The sequence below is a fragment of the Dreissena polymorpha genome, chromosome 14, assembly GCF_020536995.1.
Source record: "Dreissena polymorpha isolate Duluth1 chromosome 14, UMN_Dpol_1.0, whole genome shotgun sequence".
Lineage (NCBI taxonomy): Eukaryota > Metazoa > Mollusca > Bivalvia > Myida > Dreissenidae > Dreissena > Dreissena polymorpha.
This window is the reverse complement of record NC_068368.1, coordinates 48,449,544-48,474,902: the sequence shown is the minus strand read 5'-3', so window position 1 is coordinate 48,474,902 and position 25,359 is coordinate 48,449,544. Positions and strand designations below refer to the sequence as shown.

General features: G+C 35.7%; 1 protein-coding gene across 3 annotated transcripts in view; it reads left to right on the top strand.

Moving 5' to 3' along the window:
- Nucleotides 1-24,414, top strand: part of LOC127857531 (Fanconi anemia group A protein homolog) — a 46,242-nt gene extending 21,828 nt beyond the window's left edge. The window contains exons 14-38 of one of the 3 annotated variants that reach the window (XM_052393950.1): nt 3,700-3,852; nt 4,350-4,399; nt 5,725-5,801; nt 6,072-6,206; nt 6,687-6,820; nt 7,217-7,378; nt 8,690-8,877; nt 9,108-9,192; nt 10,519-10,656; nt 11,808-11,881; nt 12,116-12,235; nt 15,107-15,203; nt 15,429-15,568; nt 16,588-16,696; nt 18,017-18,076; nt 18,365-18,454; nt 18,794-18,873; nt 19,440-19,520; nt 20,571-20,616; nt 20,829-20,894; nt 22,613-22,773; nt 23,119-23,251; nt 23,823-23,903; nt 24,065-24,110; nt 24,159-24,414. In XM_052393950.1, coding sequence (XP_052249910.1) covers nt 3,700-3,852; nt 4,350-4,399; nt 5,725-5,801; nt 6,072-6,206; nt 6,687-6,820; nt 7,217-7,378; nt 8,690-8,877; nt 9,108-9,192; nt 10,519-10,656; nt 11,808-11,881; nt 12,116-12,235; nt 15,107-15,203; nt 15,429-15,568; nt 16,588-16,696; nt 18,017-18,076; nt 18,365-18,454; nt 18,794-18,873; nt 19,440-19,520; nt 20,571-20,616; nt 20,829-20,894; nt 22,613-22,773; nt 23,119-23,251; nt 23,823-23,903; nt 24,065-24,110; nt 24,159-24,175 — 2,523 coding nt within the window. In that variant the 3' untranslated portion in view covers nt 24,176-24,414. Of the gene's footprint in view, nt 1-3,699; nt 3,853-4,349; nt 4,400-5,724; nt 5,802-6,071; nt 6,207-6,686; nt 6,821-7,216; nt 7,379-8,689; nt 8,878-9,107; nt 9,193-10,518; nt 10,657-11,807; nt 11,882-12,115; nt 12,236-15,106; nt 15,204-15,428; nt 15,569-16,587; nt 16,697-18,016; nt 18,077-18,364; nt 18,455-18,793; nt 18,874-19,439; nt 19,521-20,570; nt 20,617-20,828; nt 20,895-22,612; nt 22,774-23,118; nt 23,252-23,822; nt 23,904-24,064 lie in introns of all 3 variants that reach the window. The other 2 variants (XM_052393952.1, XM_052393951.1) reach the window with 2 other exon arrangements.
- Nucleotides 24,415-25,359: the final 945 nt, after the last annotated feature.

The window sequence follows — 25,359 nt, the reverse complement described above, 5'->3', positions numbered from 1 at the left end:
GCGGTCCAGTGTTATGTCTTTCATTGTTAGACTTTAAAATCATTTGGCACATTTGTTCACCATAATTGGACGGTGTGTCGCGCGAAAGAATTACGTGGATGTCTCCCAGGTCAAGGTCACACTTAGAGTTCAAAGTTCAAAAATGGCCATAAATGAGCTTTTCCAGGCCATAACTATGTAGTTCATGGTGAGATTTTAAAATCATTTGGCATATTTGCTCACCATCATTGGACAGTGTGTGGCGCAAAAGAATTACGTCAATATCTCCAAGGTCAAGGTCACACTTTGAGTTCAAAGTTTAAAAATGGCCATAAATGAGCTTGTCCGGGCAATAACTATGTCGTTCATGGTGAGATTTAAAAATCATTGGGCACATTTGTTCACTATCATTGGACAGTGTGTCGCGCGAAAGAATTACGTCAATATCTCCAAGGTCAAGCTCACACTATGAGTTCAAAGGTTAAAAATGGCCATAAATGAGCTTGTCCAAGCCATAAATATGTCCTTCATTGTGAGATTTTAATATCATTTGGCACATTATTTTGTTCACCATCATTGAACGGTGTATCATGCAAAAGAATTACGTCGATGTCTCCAAGGTCAAGGTCACACTTTGAGTTCAAAGTTCAAAAATGGCCATAAATGATCTTGTCCGGGCCATAACTATGTCATTAATTGTGAGATTTTACTCTGTACGTTTGTTCTCAATCATTGGACAGCATGCAAAATAGTCTGTGTCAATGCTGCATGTGGGGGTATACGTCACGTCTGTGACAAAGCTCTAGTTATTAATGGATTTCTTAGTATACGTCTTTAAAAAAGGGAAGTATAATGGAATTACTTGCAGCAGGCAGGTAGATTGTTTGATAAAGTTTTGGATTGGGTCATCATGAAACTAGTTGAAGTTGCGGGCATAATGTCTCGGTAGTACTTTAACCAGCCAGATGGCCTGAAGTAAAGTTGTGCCAGGTTAACCTTCCCCACACTCGTACTAAATAGTTAAATCAAATTTTCTTTAGACATAATAACAATTGTTGGTGCTATGGTATTATAATCTTTACCAAGTTTGCTATCCAGCTGGGTCACATGAAGTACTTCGCATTCTGAGTTATGCCCCTTATATTGAAAAACGTTGGTCAAACTTATCTTTTCTGCCATGAAGTTCAAATAGTTTTAAGTTCATCATTATCATCATATTTGCTCATAATGTTTGTGGGCATTAAATCTAACACTTCTGAATTATGGCCCTTTTATTATCTATAATGTGCCAAAGTAAATGAGACAATTGAAATAGGCATAATTTGTTACAAGTTGGCATTCTGGTTTCATTTGTTAGATGACAAGTTTGAGTCAGACAATCATGTTGTTGAAGATCCTTCATTGAAACACAGAGGGGGTAATCATGTGATAAACAAGATGGCGACGTCCATGCAGAGACAGTTATTTTTCGCTGTTTTATACACTTCATTACTTTTGTTTAATTTTTAAATGGCGCTCACTTTCCAGCCATATCAGTAAACATGAGATAAGTGTTTATTTCGTATTGAAATTCGCTTAATATGTTGACTTTACTCCCAGCAAATTTTCTTAGTGGAGTTTTAATTAGGTCATCCTGCTCAGAAATTTCGCAGTGAGTATAGTCAAGACAAAGAGCGAATATAAACAAGAAATAAATGCTAGGAACTTTCTTGCTAATATGGCTGGAAAGTGAGCGGCATGTAAAAAGCTAATTACAAGTTATAAAGGGTTTAAAACGGGGAACAATACCTGCCTCGGCATGAACGTCGCGATCTTGAGTATAACGTGATTACCCCCTCTGAAACAGATATACAATAAAAACAGAATGAATTGATCTGGTTGAGCTTCTGTGGAATGCGCTGTCTATTTGGGAATAACTCGGTCAGACAGACATGATATACTTCATTTGATTTTAATTTCATACATTTTTAGCTCACCTGATTGCTCAGGTGAGCTTTTGTGACCAGTCTTTGTCCGTCGTACGTCCGTCCGTCCGTCCGTTCGTTAACATTTGTTCGTAAACACACTAGAGGCCACATTTATTGTCTGATCTTCATGCAACTTGGTCAGAAGCTTCGTCCCAATGAAATCTCGGTCGAGTTCGAAACTGGGTCGTGCTGGGTCAAAAACTAGGTCATTAGGTCAAAAAAAAGAAAAAACTTGTAAACACTGTAGAAGTCACATTTCATGTCCAATCTTCATGTAACTTTGTCAAAATGTTTGTCTTAATGATATGTTGGTTGAGTTCAAAAGTGGTTCCGGTCCGTTGAAAAACATGGCCGCCAGTGGGCAGGGCAGTTTTCCTTATTTGGCTATAGAGAAACCTTGTAAACACTCTGGAAGTCACAATTTTTGCCCAATCATCATGAAAGTTGGTCAAAACATTGGTTTTATTGATTTCTCGGACGAGTTCAAAAATGGTCCAGATCGGTGAAAAAACGTGGCCGTCAGTGTGGGGGGGGGGCATTTTTCTCTATATGTATATAGTGAAAACATGTCAACACTCTAGAAGTCACATTTTTGGCCCAATTTTCATGAAATTTTGTCAGAACTTTTGTTTCCTAGATATGAGAGTTGAGTTTGAAAATGATTCCGGTCAGTTAAAAAACTTTGCTGGCGGGGGTGGGGGGGGGCAGTTTTCTTATATTTATATAGTATAAAAAAGCTTGTGAACACTCTAGAAGTCACATTTTTTGCCCAATCATCATGAAACTTGGTGAATAGATCTTTTTATATATATCTCAGATGAGTTTGCAAATGGTCCCAATTTGTCAATAAACATGGCTGCCAGGGGGGTGGGGCAGTTTTCCTTATGTGACTATATAGAGAGAAACCTTGTGATCGAACACTATAGAAGTCACAATTTTTGCCTAATCATCGTGAAACTTAGTCAATACATTGGTTTTATTGATTTCTTGGACAAGTTGGAAAATGGCTCAGATCGGTGAAACACACTTTTTAGCTCACCTGATGGCTCAGGTGAGGTTTTAGGATTGGTCTTTGTCCGCTGTCCGTCCGTCCACATTTGGTTTGTAAACACTCTAGCATTCACATTCCTCAAGCATTCTTTATCAAAGATGCTGAAAGATCTCAGTCAAGTTTGATGATGAGCAAAATCACATAATTAATGCCATAATTATTGCCCTTAGATTGTCCAAATTTTCATTATATTGTACAAAATCCTTGTACGCAAAGTTTGATGTTTGGGGGGTCAACTCAAAATATAGATCACCATTTCAAATCTTACAAAAACAAAAACACTCCCTACGCCAGAGTTTTGGTTCAATAATGATGAAACTTGACCAGGATGTTTGTCTGGTCAATATCTAGGTCATGTTTGACATTAGGTAAAGATTGAATCAACCGACTCCTCTCAGGTGGCCCTCTTGTTTTTTGGAGGGGGGAGTTTTCCTTATGTGGCTATTTAAAAACTTAATTTGTTTATGCTATTTATTGGCCAATCTTCATGAAACTTGGTCAGAACATTTGTCCATATCTTGGCTGAGATTAAAACTGGTTCTTGTGACCTTTAAAAATAGGTCAAATTATATATTTAAAAAAACATTTTCATACTCTAGAAGGCCCTTTTTTGGTCCAATCTTCATGAATCAGCGCCTTAGGCCTGATAGCCCTATTGTTTAAAGTCATGCTTACAGTGTTTTCCCATTGTATATTTCTTAGTCTGGTGACAGTGCTCAGCAAGAAGAGGTGGACAATGCTGTTACCGTATTTGCCAGCTCAGGGAAGCTGCCAACATCCATAATTGAAGCCAGCATATTCAGGAAGCCATACTACATTGGACAGTTCCTACCTCAGCTGCTAAAACCAAGGCCTGTAAGTAAACTCTATGGTTTGATCAAGAATAAACATAATGATTGTGTCACAGCTAAGAATATTACCTTTATTCTTTACTTTATAATAAAAAACCTCTCAATAAAGCATTATAGAAGGAATTCCTAGAATAATTTAATTTGACCGAGACAATTTTAATTGATACGAAATACTGCGATCATTTCGCTTTATGTCCCAAATACCTCAGACATTGCAGGAGTTTGATGTAAATAGTATTGCAGAATTAGTTGGTTAGAAATGTCAATCACATATAATTTAATGTTTTGTGACATCCAATCATTACACATTGACAACAACTGATATGTTTTACATTTAAAATGCACCATACAAAATCATTTGGTTAGGTATATAAGTTGTCTCTAACACGGTGTTTTTTTCGTATTAATTTCTCAACTAAAGCTTGAAAGAGTTTTGAGATCTTCCTGGCAAGCATGTAAATAATACATGTATTTGACACATTGTTTTCTTCTTGTTATCAGCTACCGAACTTCCCTGACCCCAGAATGAAGCTGATAACTGCTTTGAAAAAGTAGGGCTCACATTGTTTGGATGAGATATTTAGTTGATCATCAATGTTTGTATTTGGGCCGTGCTCTGTGAACAGGGGATTTAATGCATGTCCGTAAATTGCAGTCTGCACAGGCTAAGTAGGGACTACACTTACCATATGTTTTGTTACGAGAAAGTCTGCTTAGCAAAAATCCAGTTACGGTGTAAAGTGTCGTCCCTGATTATCATGTGCAGACTGCACAGGCTAATCTGGGATGACACTTTACACACATGCATCAAACCCCTTTTTCACAGAGCACAGCAGATTGTTTTGCTGATAACTGGTACATGCTGAAAGTTGCTATATTTTAATAATTTAGCCTTTTATTATTTTGAGCAAATGTAAAACAGTTTTTAAGAGAAGCTCAAATGCTTTTTGTTCTGCAGAGCATGTTAAATAGCAGTGAGAAAGCAGGTAAATTTAAACTATCCTGGATCGATAGTTTTGAGTGTTTGCATTGTATTTATTTCACAATATGATAGTATGCAATATGCAAGTATGAATTTGAAAGGTCCTCTCTTCTTTATAATAATCAGATTATATGTTCATCAAATATTTTCATGTGTGTCTCTTCAAACTTATTTATACGTGTAGTGTTCATCCATGTTTTGTAATACAAATGCTTATTTATATGCTTATATGGAATAATTGTAAAAATGAAGTACTAATATACACACAGAACTCTGTCAATTGCTGAATTGAAAGTAAAAGATACATGTTCATTTTAAAGGGATCTTTTCACGCTTTGGTAAATTGACAAAATTGAAAAAAATTGTTTCAGATTCGTAAGTTTTCGTTTCAGTTATGATATTTGTGAGGAAACAGTAATACTGAACATTAACCATGCTCTAATATAGCCATTATATGCATCTTTTGACGATTTTAAAACCTAAAAATTATAAAGCGTTGCAACGCGAAACGATTGAATAATTTGGATAGTTCTGTTTTTGTCGTTAAATTTTGTGAAACTACGAAGATTGCTTATATAAAGTATAAAATACGTCAAGAATGTGTACTCGGCGGAATAGCTCAGTAGGCTAAAGCGTTTTTACTTCAGGACTCTGGCAGGACTCCAGGGGTCACTGGTTTGAAACCTGCTCCGGGCAATGTTCTTTTCCTTTTTTTATTTTTTTTCTTGATTTTTTACTGGAGCTTTTACGATCCAATGTTTACATTTATCAATATAAAGCATTTAATGAATAAGTTAAAAAAATGCCAAAATCTGTGAAAAGGCCCCTTTAATATTAACTTCTGTATCATTTTAAACTGTTATAAAGCCATCAACTATTCTGTCTCTCACATAGTGCTGGAAAGATCCCTCTGTCCATGTTCACCAACTATGAGAGGGAATGCCAGAGAGAGTCAGCTCAGTTGTTAGAAGGTACTAACCATGACTCAAATGTCTCACAAGACCACATTATATCACGTAGTTATCAGTCGTAGTTTTGAAATTGTGTATGAATGTTCTTGTTCACTGTTATAATATTGTATTATCTTTAAAAAAAATAAAGGTCAAAACTTGAAGTAAAGGATATTCTTTGTAGCTCAGTCATCAATTAACAGAAAAGAAGCTTACGTTGGTTCTCATCAAGAAAGTTGTAGGTGTTAACGCACCAGAATAGAAAAACAAATATTCAGTGTTTCCCACCAGGTGTGTTTCTGGACTCGGACTCTGATGGGGAGATGGAAACCTCTGACCTTGACCTTCTTCTGTCCAGTCTACATCAGCTTGTTGCTATGGCTACAAGATGTGGCCTTGACCCTGCTCAAAAGGTCAAATATACAGGTAGTGATCATTTTACTGTACAGTAACCACATGTTTATAACTTGAAAGAGTTAAAAAGATTAGCTCAAAAGTAGTAACTTAAGGAAATGATCAAATCCATTAACTACAATGTGCAGTCACAATATATTCTAAAGAGGTTTTAATGCGAATCCAATAAATATCTTTGAGGCAAAAAGTCCCCACATTGTCTATTCCGTGCACTTGCACATAGTATGCTTGAATCTCAACAGATTTCAATGGGAATCATCCATGTTTTCTGCCATGCATATTTGGTTAATAAAGAATCTGACACCACCTTTCCATTTCATAACAGATTTTTTTTAAGGAATACAGAAACTTTGTTAGCAAGCAAGTAAGTCACGATATTGGTCAGTCAAACAAAAGTATTCAATTATGATACTCAGATTTAAAATGGTCATGTAACATAGAAAAAAGGTGTAGAAAGTCATAAATACAGTATTGAATTATTTTCTTCTTCAGAAACAGAGTTGGTAACCCTTATATGTGAAAGGATTGAAGCCTGCTTTTCATTGAAACCTTGGCCTGGACTTGAGCCTATTCCAGTTATAATGATAGAACGTCACACAATCAACCTCCCAGAAACCCAGTTGAAGGTTTGTGTGTGCTTGATTTAACAGAATTTGCAATATTCGGTTCAAATGGAAAAATACTGAATAACAGATTGCACTGTGTCATGCTCCTTGTAGAAATCATGCCGCACAAACAAAATATGTATATTATAATACTGTTCCAAAGTCACTACATGTTCAGTTGGATTATGCTCCCCAAAATAGGTCCAATAGTACCTGTCTGCTTCAAAAGTTGGATGCTAGAGCCATTAAAAGCTAATGAGGGACCATTTTCTTCTGCAACGGCCTACTGCTTTCTCAAGTTGCTGAACTGTTGGACGTCCTCTTTAGACTTGTTTGAATGAATATCCTAGAGTAGTTGTACTTAACAGCGCCCATGAATGTCAATCTTATTAGTTGAATAATATAAACTTTTTCTAGGTAATAAATTCCATCCTGAACACGATTGCAGAATGTCTTCATGCAGAGAAGGGCTTATTTCATTCAGTAACATGGTTGCCACGGTTTCTGTTGGCCTTGACCCAATATCCTGTAGTCATGAAAACACTGTGCCATAGAATCTGGACTTTATGCTGCTGGCAGGTGGGTCTTTCTCAATCAAATTTATTCAGCTGTTTTAAATATTTAACCTTGCATTTTTTCTGTCCTAAAGTCTATTAAATTAGTTGTACAGTGTTTTTATACACATACTTTATAACCTGTATTTTAAAAAATTGAAAATTCATTATTTTGGGTTTGACAGGCATCAACTGATGATTTCTGTTCAATAACTTGAGATTGCATTAACCAATCTTGTAAACATGGAAAATACAAACTTGCATGGATACAACTCTTGGGATTATATTTGGAGCTAGTCAAAGTAAGGGTATCACGTTTACAGATTATTCTAAACGTTTAAACGAAATGAAATAAACGAAACGTTACCGTTTAAACGGTATCCCTATGTCTGTTTTAAAAGCATCAGTACCATCGCATTTACAAACTGAAAGGAGTAATTATTTCCGGATGTTATATTCAGTGCATATCCCATTCGTGCAATGACGTCCTATTAAAACCATAACTTATTATTAACCAGACCATCCGTATCAACACGTGTGTTCGTCATTCTATAAAAACAATTAAAAGAACGTCAAAAATAATTTAACATTGACGAAAAATACTGTATCTGAAAACGACACTCAGAAACAAATGTACGTATTTTGCACATGAAATACAATATGCATATCGTTTGACTACAGAAAATGAAAAATCATTGAACTAGCAAAAACATAAACAATATATAATTTGGTTCAAATATTGCTTTTCAACATGCTACCGCAGTGCTTCACTTTGCTAATCAATCACTTTAAATATTTGAAGATGGCAGCATATGCAGAGTTTCGTTGCTAAGTTGAAAGATTTTCAGAAAGTAGCGAAGATTTTCCGTTAGTTTCCGTTCATGAACGTGCCATCCGCTAACCAAACAGAAATAAATTACTGCCGAATTGGGTAGTGTCCGGATTTTCCGCAAGTACCCGGATTTCTTAGTTCGTCATCAATATACTTTGTACGGCTAGTCGGCTACCTTATTTGAAGCACAATATTTATTGATATTGATATTGACTGTCGTTTAAACGTTTCCTGTTTTTGTAAACGTTTTTGAATGAAACACGAAAAGCGACCGTTTAAACGATTAAATGTGATACCCTTAAGTCAAAGCAAGGTTATGTTCATTGTAATTCCAATAGAAAAAAGATATATGCAAGAGTTTGAGTGTTGAAATTGGGTGTGTAGATTGCTTACATGAGGGCATAGATTGTGATAGCAAAATTATGTGAACTAACATTAAAAAAATTAGTATAACATTGCAAAACTTGCAATTACGGCATGGCCATGTTTATTGTTTCAATATAGCTGAGGGAAGATTATCAAGACGTGCATGTTAAATGCCTGGCAGGAATCTTGGTTGAGATGGAGTTGCTAGGAAACAGGGTGCCCAAAGTGTTTACTTACACGTCTAAAACTGAGCAGTGCCAGTTTCCCACCTTCATTTTGCAGCATTTACCAATAAGAACCAGTTGGGAAATGGAGTTTTCTTTGAGGTTTGTATGAATTGTAAATTCAAATATGCATGTCAATTATATTAATATTTCTTAAAACTACATTATATTTCAAACCAGACGCAAGAGACAAAATACACTTTTCTAATAAGTTTTGTAGAAAAGTCTCACTTGAATGCAAAACATAACTTTCTTCCTCTTTTTGTACACCCTACTTATTATTACCAACTGTTGTAATGCTGCCATATTCTAACAGGAAACTGCAATTTTAGAATTCTGATGTCCTGCCTACAGTATGTGATATTAACAAGTTCGAGCACACGATCAGTGAATCCTTCACCCATTGTTATTAAGAAGGTATGAAATAAGCATATGCTAATGCTTATCATAATTTGCATAGCCCAATTAAAATGAATGTATTCCTATGCAAAAATAGCATAGCCCAAATGAAGTATATTTTTGTTTATGTAAAAAAGAATAGCTTAAATGAAATATATGTATCTACAGAGAATAGATAAGCCCAGGGATCATATTTTCCCGCAACATCAATCGGTCCGGATATAAATGGGGAAAAGTATCCGAAAATGTGTATCCGAAATCATGACAAATTACGTTAAAATATATACCATTGATTTTGCCATTCATGGAGGTGGTATAATACATGTACAAGTAAAATTCCCTTAGGCATTTTTTTAAACAGAACGAGTTTTCTCAACTGGTTTTATCATTTGGTATTTCATTGTTGTTTCGTGTGCTGTTTTATCAGACTTTTTTCATCGTTGTCAATATTATTAATCTGTGTAAGTCTAAACCGATATTTTTAATTGTTGTTGACTCGATAATATCTTACAAACATGCACTGAACCAAACAAATGTCTGTGCGTAGGTTGGCTACTGACAACAACAAACCAAATAATTAAGAAATAATTTGTTCATTGTCAAATAACCCACGTCCGATAGTTTAGATGTGTAGGGATTTAATCACGAGAGCGAAGCATTTGAAAACACGCATCTAATTTTCCGGTCGTGAGTTATTCAACAACAAAGTATAAAGTACACGTTTTATTTCGATTCTTACACGGTTTTACTAAAGATTTATTCAATGTAAATTGTTTTTCTTGTGTACTATTTTATTTGAAGTTCCGCCCATAAAAATAACTTTCGGCTGATCTGTCGATCAGATCCGCGACTTTCATTCATAATAATATTACCGGATTATAACGCGTGCATTCAGACGCGTCTTTTCGGATGCGTCTTTAATCCGCTATCACAAGTTTTTTATTCTTGGTCTGACGTGCAATAAACCGGTCCTGACCGGTTTAGAGACTGCAGCAAATGGTTTATCACACCTAATCGAGATAAGAATGTCATTAGGGTGTGTAAACATGTACACTGTGTAATCGATTTCATGACATGGGAATTTCATGACCCCAATCGGTCTAGGACCGACAAAACCGAAAAAAATATGATCCCTGGATAAGCCAGGTAAATAACTGTTCATAATATGTTGGATCAGAAAATGTATCAAGGTAACAGAAAATAAACTGTACAATGTGAAGTGTAAAACATTAAACTGTTTATGGTATAGTTTGTTTTAAGTGTTCAAAAAGTGGTTGTTACGTTGTTCCTGAAAAGTAAAGGACCAACTTTGATTTGAACAAAACTCGACCATTTTCATCCCAGTTTATGTACCTGGCAACCAGACTTCATACTGACTTGCGCTTCAGCAGCTCGGATAAATTGGTAGCCATGGCAACCGACAGTGACGTCGAGGCCATCTTCACTTCAGAGTTCTACCAGAATTTATTGGCAACTGAACAGGTTAAGTTTTAATTACTAAAGAGTAATTAAGAAAAAATTAATGATATTGATAGTGCTGTATAAAAAATACACCACGATGACTTAAACAAAAATTTATATTTCCAAATTAATCATGTGAAATGTTTACAATTAAATATCTACAGGTTAAAATGTGAGAACGTTCCCACCAAAATGGTTAAGGGTTTTATACTATTACTTTATGCGATCAGCAGTATATTGTTTTTGGCCTGTCTGTCATTCTGTAACTCTGTCATTCTGACTTAAAACTTTAACCTTGGTTTAAGTTTTGCGATAACTTTTGTAATATTGAAGATAGCATCTTGATATTTGGCATGCATGTGTATCTCATGGAGCTGCACATTTTGAGTGGTGAAAGGTCAAGGTCATCCTTCAAGGTCAAATATATGGCTTTAAAGCGACGCAATAGGGGGCATTGTGTTTCTGACAAATACATCTCTTGTTCTCCTTAAGTTCATTGTGTATCACTATCCTGTAAACATTAGTATGTTGCTAGTGGCTTTAACAGTAAAGTAATGTTTAATGGCTAATAGTCAGTGTAACAGACCTATAGTCAGAGCAGTAGAATGAGCGGCATCTTGCTAAAATGGGTTTTATGCCATGTGTTGCCAGCTTAGATCCAAACCAACCTTAGCATTCACGCAGTCTGGTCAGTAGCAACATTGTCTGCAATGAGACCATGGAATCTTGCGTGACTTCAAGTCAGACGGGGTAGGTCCTGATGGGACTGCAGGAATGTGAAGGCTGGTCTGGACCTATGCTGGCCGGATATGGGATTAGAATCATTGTCAGGGACGAAGCTCATATAATAGATATGAGTCGCGTTCTGAGAAAACTGGGCATAATGCATTTGGGTAAAGTGTCGTCCCAGATTAGCCTGTGCAGTCCGCACAGGCTAATCAGGGAAGACACTTTCCGCCTAAATTGGATTTTTGCTAAAAGAGACTTCATTTAAACGAAAAATGTCATAAAAGCGGAAAGTGTCGTCCCTGATAAGCCTGTGCGGACTGCACTGGCTATGCACAGGCTAATCTGGGACGACACTTTACACACATGCATTATGCCCAGTTTTCTCAGAACATGAATCATATAATTAAGATCTAGTACATTTATGTCTTCCCTCCTGATTGCAGCTGAGTTTCCAGGAGTGGGTGGGGTATGAACTGGACGTGGACCCCAACTATGATGCCTTGGATGAAATGGAAAGGTACCTGCACTGGAATATACATTTATAACAGGAGAGTTGCATTGATATTATGTGATAAGAAGAGTTATTTCTTGTCCTTTCTGTGTGTAGCAAAACAAAATATGCTCAAATTGTTTGCACTTTCATTTTGATTTACATCAGGTTCTCTAACTTGGGCAGACTATATAATAATGCATAGAAGTCACACAACTATTTCTTAAATCTCTATTTACATTATATTGAAATGTAATTCAGATACAACTACCACATGTGGGTGGTACACACACATTTCATGGGACCTTGTGTAGCTGAGAAGAACACGTACAGATCTATGGCCTCAATTGTGATTCAGGAACTAGTTCAAAATAAAACAAGGTAAAAACAACCAATAAAAACAACCAATCATTTATTTCATTTAATATATATATATATATTTTTATTTATTTTTAACCAGGTTTTCCGAAGGAAAAAACTGGTTATTAGATTGGCGAATGCGGGCGGGCTGGCTGGCTGGCTGGCGGGTGGGCGGAACAAGCTTGTCCGGGCCATAACTATGTCGTTCATTGTCAGATTTTAAAATCATTTGGCACATTTGTTCACCATCATTGGACGGTGTGTCGCGCGAAATAATTACGTTGATATCTCCAAGGTCAAGGTCACACTTTGAGTTCAAAGGTCAAAAATGGCCATAAATGAGCTTGTCCTGGCCATAACTATGTCATTCATTGTGAGATTTTAAAATCATTTCGCACATTTGTTCACCATCATGGGACGGTGTGTCGCACGAAAGAATTACGTCAATATCTCCAATGTCAAGGTCGCCACGACTAAAAATAGATTTTTTTTTAAAACAAACTTACAAAGGGGGTTAATTTTGTTTGTTCATTTCAAAAGTTCAGTTTGAGTTTTCTCCCTTTATCAGATTTTTTTTTCACAATGAAAACCTGGTTTTGTGACAATTTTGTCCCTTGTTTAACCTTGTTTTAAAGTCTATTTAACTGCAAATAACTGATATTTCACAGCTTCAGTTTGCTTTGAACAAAATTAGCTATATCCCCATCCTGGCCACATAACCTTGTGTGGTGATTGTTCATCAAATTATTTTTAAACCCATTCTTCTTCCAACTCTATTGATGCCCTCCTTCAAAGAAACATTGTATCCAGCTTTGCATCTGTCAGTTGGTAAGAGGCTAGGATTTTCTCTTGACCTTATGTTTCTTCATGATATCTGGAGGACACTTTGGTATACAACCATGCTCGTTGGTATGATGGTGACCTGGAAGGAGAAGAAGACACCTATTTATTTTGAGGTCAAAAATGAAGGTTACGTGGAATTGTTATATAAATACCTGTACTAAAAATTCTTTAAGAAGACTTTCAATTATGATAAAACACTATATGAGCACTGGACACTATGGATAAATAGAGAATACATGGTTGGTGCCGAGATGGAGAAAGTTTATCCAGTGAGGCTTAGAAAAAGAACATATGACGAGCGATAGCGAGCCCTACTTTATTTGACGGGCCGAACCAGATAAACTTTCTCCATCTTGGCACCAAACATATATTCCATTGATCCTGCTTCATTTAAAATGATTCAATTAACAGATTTAATCAAAGACAAATGATCTATTGACGTAACGAAATAATTTTTCTGGTAAGGCTTTGTACATGTACAACATTCCTGATGACCGAATAACTACCGATTGTGTCAAGTAAAAGATAGATTCCCATTAAACTGTTCCTTTTAGTACTTTCCTATTGAAAATATGAAAATAAATAAAAAATAAATTGGGGAAAGTTATTTTTTTGTTGGAAAGTGAAAAAATATGCAACAGCAAAACAAAAACTGAATTTCATTTGAACAAACACAATGGCATGCACATGAAGTCTAAATCAACAGATATAAATAAAATTGAGCCACAAAATAAAAAAAGAATAAAAAATAATTTAAGTTACAGATAGCACATTATTTGGATATTTTAAATATTGATTGCAGCCGCAACTCAAATTAGTATAAACGACATGCTTACCTCAATGACAACTGAAATCCAATGGTTATAAAAAATAAGGTTAAAAGGCTAAACACTTCCATTGTCTATAGTAGTGGGGGACATATTGTTTTTGCCCTGTCTGTTGGTTGGTTGGTTGGTCTGTTGGTTGGTTTGCGCCAACTTTAACATTTGCAATAACTTTTGCAATATTGAAGATAGCAACTTGATATTTGGCGTGCATATGTATCTCATGGAGCTGCACATTTTGAGTGGTGAAAGGTCAAGGTCATCCTTCACGGTCAAAGGTCAATTATATGGGTCAAAATCGCTCATTTAATGTACACTTTTGCAGTATTTCAATATTCAAGATAGCAACTTGATATTTGGAATGCATGTGTATCTCATGGAGCTGCACATTTTGAGTGGTGAAAGGTCAAGGTCATCCTTCAAGGTCAGAGGTCAAAATTATGTGGACAAAATCGCTCATTTTATGAGTACTTTTTCAATATTGAAGATAGCAACTTGATATTTGGCATGCATGTGTATCTCATGGAGCTGCACATTTTGAGTGGTGAAAGGTCAAGGTCATCCTTCAAGGTCAGAGGTCAAAAATATGTGGCCCAAATCGCTTATTTTATGAATACTTTTGCAATATTGAAGATAGCAACTTGATATTTGGCATGCATGTGTATCTCATGGAGCTGCACATTTTGAGTGGAAAAAGGTCAAGGTCATCCTTCAAGTTCAAATATATGGGTCAAAATTGCTCATGTAATGTTACTTCTGCAATATTGAAGCTAGCAATTTTATATTTGAAATGCATGTGTATCTCATGGAGCTGCACATTTTTAGTGGTGAAGGGTCAAGGTCATCCTTCAAGGTCAAACGTCATATAGGGGGACATTGTGTTTCACAAACACATCTTGTTTTCTTCTTTACAATATGGGCCTTGCTCTGTGAAAAAGGGGTTTAATGCATGTGCGTAAAGTGTCTTTCCAGATTAGCCTTTGCAGTCCACACAGGAACACAGGGGGGATTAGTGTTTTACAAACATCTATTATTAATATGGGCAGTAGTCAGTTACTTGAATATGGTTAGGGAATTAATACTGGTAAAACAGCTTAACCACACGTAAGTGAATGTTGGTTAACTTAGCATTGTGATATTACTGAGATATGGTTGAAATGGGGGAAATACCACTTAACAAACAAAAATAGGAAAATAACTTCTACGCCTATCCTGCCTATTTTAGGACACAAGACACCTTTGAAAAAAGCTGTCCAAGATGTGACAACAGTTCACAGAATACTTCCTCAAGCAATAAGGTCCATATGATGTCCATTTTACAGGTAATCAAATGTGATAACTGCATGCAGCTCTTGTATACGCAGTTGCTTATAAGTACTTTGTTTATGTTTTGAAGATTGTCAATAACCTGTTTTGTTTTGTATTTTTAATCGAATTCAAATTTGTAAGTTTGGAACATTGTTTTTTTCTAATCTTCTACAATATAGAAAATACATGTTGATTCTTAGGACAGTTTGACAAATAATAAACATTTGTTTTCCTGCCAGAATCTTACACAGATGTTCACTATTGGTGACTCCTCAAATCATAAAGATGAGTTGCCATGGTTACAGAAAGAACTCCTGGGACTTGTGAAAAGATGCTCTGACAGTGACTCGACATGTGCAATAGTTCATGTGTTTATCAGGTACTTGTGATATGTGAAAATTGTATGCCTTTTTTCTCCGGTTGATGTTGAATCATGACCAAATAGTATATATCCACATGTCCCCCCTTCCCCTTGAAGAAGCAGTGGTATATTACTTTTCATCTTTCCGGCCATTGGTTGGATAGTTGGTCTAAAGACCATTTAACCCTTTACCTCTTAGAAACGTATTTTGACGCATTTGTAGTCGTTTAGAAAGTTATATTTAAGACCTTTCTTACTAGATTCAAGTTTTGAAGCCTTCATTTCCAACATTTAGATACTGATGAGCAGCAAACAGCATAAAACCAGAACAGACTGCGAGTTACTCGCAGGCTGTTCTGGTTTTATGCTGTTTGCACATAGCCATTTTTACTTTGCTTCTGGGTGGAAAATGGTTAATTTGTACACAATATCTTGCGAATGCTTTGACATTTGATCATGCAAATTGGTATAATTGATGGTTAGTTTGGATAAAAGGAAGAAGCCGAACAATGTTCAGGTCATTGGTCAAGTTCACAGGTTCTTGTCACATGAAATTAAATAGGGGCAACAGTGATTTTAAGTACTCTCAACACCTGTACAGAACACCCCTTATAAAGATTAATTATGATGAAACACATGAAACATCTTACATTTGGATGCTGTATACCCCAATTATTGGATAAATAATAGTACCGGTACTGCATGGGGTAGATGTGTGAAGTCATGTTATCCTGTTCTGGTGTTAACATTTTTGAGCCAGATTCATCACTTATAAAATAATTTAAGTATTGCTTGGTGTTGTCAAACTGTTCCAAAATTTGTTAGCTGGGTGGGATGGGGTATACATTTCTTACAAACACCTTTTGCTTAAAAAAAACTTGAAGTCTCTTTTTCTTAAAATGCAATTTTTGGCTTTGATTTTGTAAAACTCTTTAAAATTGAATGAATAGGCAGAAAAGAGGTTTGCATATATGTATAGTTTATTGTTCCAGACCGAATATGTTGGTAGATACAATATATGATGTTTGTCATTACAGAGTGTGTCTGTGTTTGCCTGCTTACCTGTTCTTCAGTGATCTGCCAGGCAGTCTCACGGAGCAGTGCACAAGTCTGCAGTCCACACTGGACAATATCAACACCATTGTGGTAAGATCTTGTCAATATCATCCTGTGGTTTTTTATACGCCCGTCTATGACGGGACGTCCGTCCGTCTGTTAATGTCGTACGCTACGTCAAATATCCTTTGACAGATTTTCTTCAAATTTTAACACAATCTTAATATTGATAAACCCTGATCCCCTTTCGTTTTTGACGGAATTCTGAATTGTCGTTCCAGAGTTATGGGACTTTGTTCGTCAAAATTTCGTGATTTCATTGAATGTCCTACTGTAGCTCAAATATCCTTCGATGGATTTTTTTCAAATTTCAACACAATCTTAATATTGATAAACCCTGATCCCCTTTCGTTTTTGACGGAATTCTGATTTGTCGTTCCAGAGTTATGGGACTTTGTTCGTCAAAATTTCGTGATTTCCATGCTCATGTACTTATAAAATAAACCATGTATTCAAATACAAATAAACTGAAGTAAAAAAATGATTCAAAGGGTTATTTATTACCTTACTACTTCATTGGCGAACGACGGGCGTATCATGCGCTCATGGCGCAGCTTTTATTTAATGAGGAAGGGCTGAGGATGTCAAAAAGATGGTTTCCAGTCAATAATAGTTTGAATTGACTAATCTTAAAAAAAAACTGTTAAGCTTTTATTGATACCACACTTGGTATTTATTAAGGGCATGTCTGGTCAAGATAAATGTCACTGTTTCTAAAATAAAAAATGGGATCGAACCCATGACCTCCGAGTTGCTAGGTGGAAACCATATCCACAATGCCATGGCAATCTCAAATGGAGGTATTGCATTGACATTCAATATATAGGTTGTTAAAATGCTTACCTAGCATGGAAGTTAATTTGGGACCAGTCAGCCAAAGGGCAACATTACTGCTAATAAACAAAGGGGGAAAAATCTGCATGATAAAATGAATATAGGCTTGATTAGGGATAGAGATATTGTACAGACATTGTTTGTGTATATAGCATATATGTATACCTAGTTGGGATTCCATTTGGGTCAAGATAAAGCTTACTGTTCCTAAAAATAGTTTTAACAATCCTCTAACTAGCTTTCTTGTACTGAAATGTTGTGTTGGCTGCTTACATGCAGACATAGCTAAGGATTTTACAATTATTTAAATTAAATTAATAAAGAAAACATTGAAGACCTGGTTTTGTGGCGTTGCCATCTTTCGTGCTATTTGTAAGCCGATATGTGTGACATTCACATAAAAGTATGTAAATGTACGATGCAAGTATACATATATGTGTACATTTTCGTCCTCAAGCTGCCTGCTTCTATCCTTAACTCATGTTGCAATGTACTACTCCGTGTATGTGTTTGCAGATTCCTTACCTGAGTGAGGGATTGCTCCTGCCTGCTGGAATAGTGGCCTTTCTTATACAGGTTTTGTACCAGCTGAAAGCTGACGTCAGAGACCTAGTTTGAATTTAAATTTTTTGTTTGCTCCTATATAAATGTATTTTCATTCTAATGTACAGTACTATGATTTAAACATTCTTTTCTGAGGCATGGTTATAAAGAGTTTATGTTTATATAGAGACAGACTGTAATTATGAATGCAATATATTCAGTCAATTTAGATTATGAACACATACTTAATAATGCCATAATCAACTAAACACATTCTGGCATAGACTACACTTTTGATAAAATGTGTCTATCAAATTTCAGGGCTTCGCTATGACCAAAGATGCTGTAAATCCATCATCTGCTTTGGACCAGTTATGTGATAGATGTCCTGCTCTCCTGCCTTCCATTTTGGTTACATTTATTATTTAAATTTCTGTTACAAATGTGTTCATTGTTCATATTTTTATTGTTTGTCACTCTTTGATATTTATGTATGACAATGTGACAAATGTTTGTTTTTCATGTCAGCAAAATCACAATGAGACTCTTGTACATTTTAAATGTCTGTGCAATGGAGATTTTGACATTATAACCAATGTGTTAAATAAAATGGCAAGTAAATGATATTAATATAAATGGCAACACATACATTTGCAATTGTTCCAGAATGGCTGAAATAGACACACATATTCTCTGAATTTATGATAGCCTTAAAGTTATAAATTAATACTTGATCACTCGTAAATGTAGGCAAACCATGAGATGATTCGTCCATTACTTTGTCCCAGAGAGCTCAATACAAAAATCAGCCAACTGATGAAAGCTGTCAGGTGAACTTGAAATTTTGCTTGTATTTCCATCATACGACCAACACTTGTTCTACTTAGTTTGTTTTTAATGTAATTTTAATTTTTATGCCCTCGGTAGGGTAGGGTGAGAACTGTCCCTCAGTCCGTCCATCTGTCTGTCAGTCAGTCTGTCCGTCCGAAAACTTTAAGATTGCCCACTACTTTTGCAATATTGAAGATAGCAAATTGATATTTGGCATGCATGTGCATCTCATGGAGCTGCATATTTTGAGTGGTGAAAGGTCAAGGTCATCCTTCAAGGTCAACGGTCAAATATATAGCTTCAAAGCGGCGCAGTAGGGGGCATTGTGTTTCTGACAAACACATCTCTTGTTGTATCAGTATTTATAGAATTGTCTCATGTTTTTTATGTGATGTTTAACACAAAAGAACAGCATGTGATCTAGGTAGAGCTGCAGTGAGGTATTTGAAGTTAAAGGATAACACGAATTAGTCAGTTTTTGATGATAAATGTACAATATTCCTTTATTTGTCCTTCATACTGAGTCTCCATATGACAAACATGAATGCTGGTTTCTGGTTTGCAGGAATAAGTCATTTTCTGATGTAGGAGACCCCATGCTTGCAGCTGTGGGTATGTTCAGTGGTATCTACAACAACACATCTTGGTAAGATTTGACAGCAGTAAATCTGTATTTGATAATCAGTTGATAATACAATTTGCCTTACCGTAAATTTGCAGCCATAAGTCGACCTAAAAACGCTGCCAAAATTGACTTTATAAGTCAACTCGACTTATGGATGAGGTACTAAATAAAAAAAATTAAAAAAAAACATATTTCTGTACCGTTTTTTTAAAGTAATAAATCTCTGAAGCGGAGGAATGATGACTGTTTACGGTAAGGCCGACTCGTCTTTTACTTATATGTCCGCCGATAACAAAATATTCATGTTTACATTGGTTTTTAATTCATTAATCTTCGTAATAAGTCCAAATAAAAACATGTAAAAATAACTTCGAAAATATTAAACATTTGTGACATACGGTAAAGTGGTGAAAATTATACATAGCAATTTGTCTATTGATACATCGCCCGCTGTCTGCTAAGAACAATAGTAAATCGACTGCTGACATTTGTACCCATTTAAAGTTAATCCGTGTAAATACACGAGCAGACAACTCTTTCAAGCATTTTGTTATAATTATTGCCCCTTTTATACTAAGAATATGCATATTATTGATAAATTTATGTTAAAGTTTGCGTACTACCCCAAATATTTCCTATATCCTTTGACATATTGCTTTTATATGTTGCATACTTGTTTACCAACATGACACCAACCAATAAACAAGAGCAGACTACTGTATCAAGCATCGAATAGTCTATATAGCGCGCTATCCTCTGACAGGTCTTGTTTACTTTGCTTCTGAGTGGGAAAGAGTTAATGATTGTTTAACTTCATAAGCGTTAAGTTTCATGCATAAGTATGTTTGTGAATTGTAGAATTTAAGCCTAATGTAATGTCAATGTATTAAACTTTTTATTAACTAAATTGTGAATGACAAAAAATATTTCACCATTTAAATATTTCAGCATGGATCTACAGGGATTATCATTCTGCTATATTCAACTTGACAAGCGCTGTTAATAGAATTATAAGAAAATATTTCACATGTGTACATGTATGTTGGTTAACAATTTATTATTTATTTTCAGCAACTTTGAATGGCTGAAAACCTGTTTGATATATAATTCATCTCAGGTATATACAAATATAACCTTATATGTAATATTGCTTTAATTCAGTGCAAGCCTTATTTAATTGCATAAGTTCCCAGCCTGTACACATGTACTGAAGTTTTATTCTTATAAGTGCTTTTGCATCATTTGTTACTAGAAGTAGCTTCTTGATTATTGACATGTACATGTATTTTATTTAAACTGTGCCTTGTGTTTTATCCTCTTTTTTTGCAGAAAACGCATCTTCTTGTGAAATTACTCATAATGCAGTTGACATTTGAGCAAAGTGTTAACAAAAAGGTGAATATTGTAGATGCCAGCTTAAGCCAATTTTAGTTTACATGGAATGCACATTGCTTCATTATTAAAGGCTATTTAACTAAAAGATAAAAGGAGTGGGTTACAGCTTCAAAAACGTCTCCTGTAATAAAAAAATAAGAATGTAGGACTCGTCTGCAAGCCTAATTATGACAATATGTGCGGCATCTGATGATAATTTGCTAACAAAAATCATATTGAATTACTTTAATTAAAGTTTCAGTTGTCACAACTTCAGAACTACAATGTTTTTATCATGACAAATAGATGTTTGATAAATTATTTCAATGCATTAATGTTTTCAGTACATTGACCGACTGGTTGTCCATATATATGTTAAGACTGGACTGCTTGAATGGGTTGAATGTTGATTTAAAATTAAGAATATATGTTGTACATGTACATATAATTTGAAGTTATCAGATCTAAATAAAACCTGATTCATCAAGGGTAAATAATTATATTGAACATTAAATTATGTATGATATTACATTTAATTTTAATCTTTTTATCAGCTACATTTAAAGTATATATTAATTATGCCCCCCTTCGAAGAAGAGGGGGTATATTGCTTTGCTCATGTCGGTCGGTCGGTCCGTCCACCAGGTGGTTGTCAGACAATAACTCAAGAACGCTTGGGCCAAGGATCATGAAACTTCATAGGTACATTAATCATGACTTGCAGATGACCCCTATTGATTTTGAGGTCACTAGGTCAAGGTCACAGTGACCCGAAATAGTAAAATGGTTTCCGGATGATAACTCAAGAACGCATACGCCTAGGATCATGAAACTTCATGGGTAGATTGATCATGACTCGCAGATGACCCCTATTGATTTTGAGGTCACTAGGTCAAAGGTCAAGGTCACGGTGACCCGAAATAGTAAAATGTTTTCCGGATGATAACTCAAGAACGCATACGCCTAGGATCATGAAACTTCATGGGTAGATTGATCATGACTCGCAGATGACCCCTATTGATTTTGAGGTCACTAGGTCAAAGGTCAAGGTCACGATGACCCGAAATAGTAAAATGTTTTCTGGATGATAACTCAAGAACGCATACGCCTAGGATCATGAAACTTCATGGGTAGATTGATCATGACTCGCAGATGACCCCTATTGATTTTGAGGTCACTCGGTCAAAGGTCAAGGTCACGGTGACCCGAAATAGTAAAATGATTTTCGGATGATAATTCAAGAACGCATATGCCTAGGATCATGAAACTTTATAGGTAGATTGATCATGACATTTTCAGGTCACTAGGTCAAAGGTCAAGGTCACGGTGACCCGAAATAGTAAAATGATATTCGGATGATAACTCAAGAACGCATATGCCTAGGATCATGACACTTCATAGGTACATTGATCGTGACTCGCAGATGACCCCTATTGATTTTGAGGCCAAAAGGTCAAGGTCACGGTGACCCGAAATAGTAAAATGATTTTCGGATGATAACTCAAGAACGCTTTTGCCTAGGATCATGACACTTCATAGGTACATTGATCGTGACTTGCAGATGACCCCTATTGATTTTCAGGTCACTAGGTCAAAGGTCAAGGAGCACAGTGACAAAAGTCGTATTCACACAATGGCTGCCAGTACTACGGACAGCCCATATGGGGGGCATGCATGTTTTACAAACAGCCCTTGTTTTTTGTTTAGATGTATAATAATAATTTGAGCAATATTTTCAGAGACAGCGCGTGACACAAAACCTGGAGTCAGCCATGAAGTGTGTGCTGGACAGCATTGGCCCTGGTCTCCTTGGTAACCTGTTGTCATGGGATACAGGGGACATGGCATTTACCTTGCCACATAGTATTTCAAAGACAATGCTTAAATGTGCCATACTGAGGTAAATTTAAGACAACCTTCTTCATGATTAATTTAGTAAATCAGTTATACACATGATCAAGAAATAAATAGTGTGAGTCTTATATTATAATTGGTCATATATAATTCCCCAATTACCAATATTCTTTATAATTGCAACAAACTGTTTGCTAACATTTTATTGTCATAATTGTAAAATATCAGTTAAATGAAAATTAAGATTGCAGTAGCTTTATTGTGTTAAACAGTGCATTAATTAAAGTGTTATTCTTTCATACTGTAACCCTTTTAATTAAAATCTAAAAACCTTTGGAGTAGCACCAAATTGTTTCATTAATGGCCTTTCTACTGTTCTCTTTTCTACCAGGTGCCTTGCAGAGAATTCTGACAGAGTAAAACCTCACTTTGTAGGCGATATGCGGATTCTGGCTTCACTGCTGAAAGAGTATGCCATTTTTAGAAATGTTATCATGGCTGAAGGCAACCTTCAGACTGACATGGTAAGCGGAAAACAGTGAATAGCTCTAAAAACATGGAAACAATTTCTGTTTTGATGTTATTTTAAATGGGTCGTATTGTAAGAAAGCTTGCTGCATGTTAGTATTACCGTATATGTATATTGTAATGTACAGTATGTTTGTTTTTTTAAGCCCCCGGATCCAAAGTTTAGTTTTATACAAATTCCAATCTGATGAGAGATGAATTAGGCCAATTTACTGGTGCTACTGCATGTACTTGTAGGATATTACCATGAAACATGTCCTCCACCTGACCATTAACCCTTTCCCACTCGGAGGCAAAGTGAAAATGTCTCTGTGCAAACAGCATTAAACCAGAACAGCCTGCAAGTAACTCACAGTCTGTTCAGGTTTTATGCTGTTTGCTGCTCATCAGTAACTAAGGGTTGGAGATGAAGCCTTAAAAACTTGAATCTAGTAAGAAAGGTCTTAAATTAAATGCAATTTAATTTTCTAAGGGACTACAAATGCGTGTCTAAGTGGTCAAGGGTTAACATCATTGTGATGTATGTAAATGTACTTTTTTGTAATCTCCGCATCGTTACTTCCTCAGAATCCACTGACTGAAGTCACCCAGTTTGTTTTGAAAGTCCTGGAAGTGATACCAAAGGAACATCTGACAGGAATAAGTCAGGTAACTGTGACAAATACATTTGAGCCGTTTAACCTTCATAGTATAACATTGAGCAATTTACATGTAAGATACATTTTTATCATGAAAGTGGTTTCAAACATGTCCAATACTTATATTTGATTTGCACACATCCACACACCTTGTGTATGCTATTTATCCAGGAACTGATCCTAGACTGTGGCCCTGCGGTGGTAGAAGCTGTAATGCTACAACTAACCAGCTGATGTGGCCCTGCCGTGGTAGAAGCTGTAATGCAACAACTAACCAGCTGATGCGCAGTTACCACAGCTGCAACAGACAAGCTCATGTGCATTTACAGTAGAGATTGTGCATTAATCACACACCTGGTGTAAACTTTCGCACACTGCTATAATATTCATACTCACACGTATTTGCTTCTTCAGAAGAACTGTTTGAAAAGATCATTGTCAAATTATATTTTTAATAACCTGATATTATGTTTCTTAAACACTTGTATTTTATTCTGTTTTGAATAAATCTTTATATTTTGTGTTTTTGCGTGATTTTAAATTTAAAACAATGTATTTTAAAATTCCTTCACCTAACAGTGGTGACATATTTGCTATTGATTTGCTCGTTAATTCACAAAGGGATGAAACTTTGTACCCATCAGCAATGAAGTTGTGCATCCCTTTGTATTTGTGTGGAAGTGTGTTAAAGAATACAGAGCAATGCCTGCATAATAATTGCCTTATAGTTCTTGACAAGTATAACTGCTTCTGTAAAAAATTGATAAAACATCAAGAAGTAGATTATAAGGAATCACTTTCTACCTTAGTCAGTTGAGTTTGCTGTCTGGGAATTTGTCTCAACTTTGACTTCCTCATTCAAGGATGCCTTGAAGGGCATACTTAGAGAGCACAAGTCAAAATACAACACTGATTCTTCAAGCTTTATATCTCTGTCACAGCACAAGTCAAATACAACACTGATTCTTCAAACTTTATATCTCTGTCAGAGCACAAGTCAAAATACAACAATGATTCTTCAAGCTTTATATCTCTGTCACAGCACAAGTCAAAATACAACACTGATTCTTCAAGCTTTATATCTCTGTCACAGCACAAGTCAAAATACAACACTGATTCTTCAAGCTTTATATCTCTGTCACAGCACAAGTCAAATACAACACTGATTCTTCAAGCTTTATATCTCTCTATAGCACAAGTCAAAATACAACACTGACTCTTCAAGCTTTATATCTCTGTCACAGCACAAGTCAAATACAACACTGACTCTTCAAGCTTTATATCTCTCTATAGCACAAGTCAAAATACAGCACTGATTCTTCAAGCTTTATATCTCTGTCACAGCACAAGTCAAAATACAACACTGATTCTTCAAGCTTTATATCTCTGTCACAGCACAAGTCAAATACAACACTGATTCTTCAAGCTTTATATCTCTGTCACAGCACAAGTCAAAATACAGCACT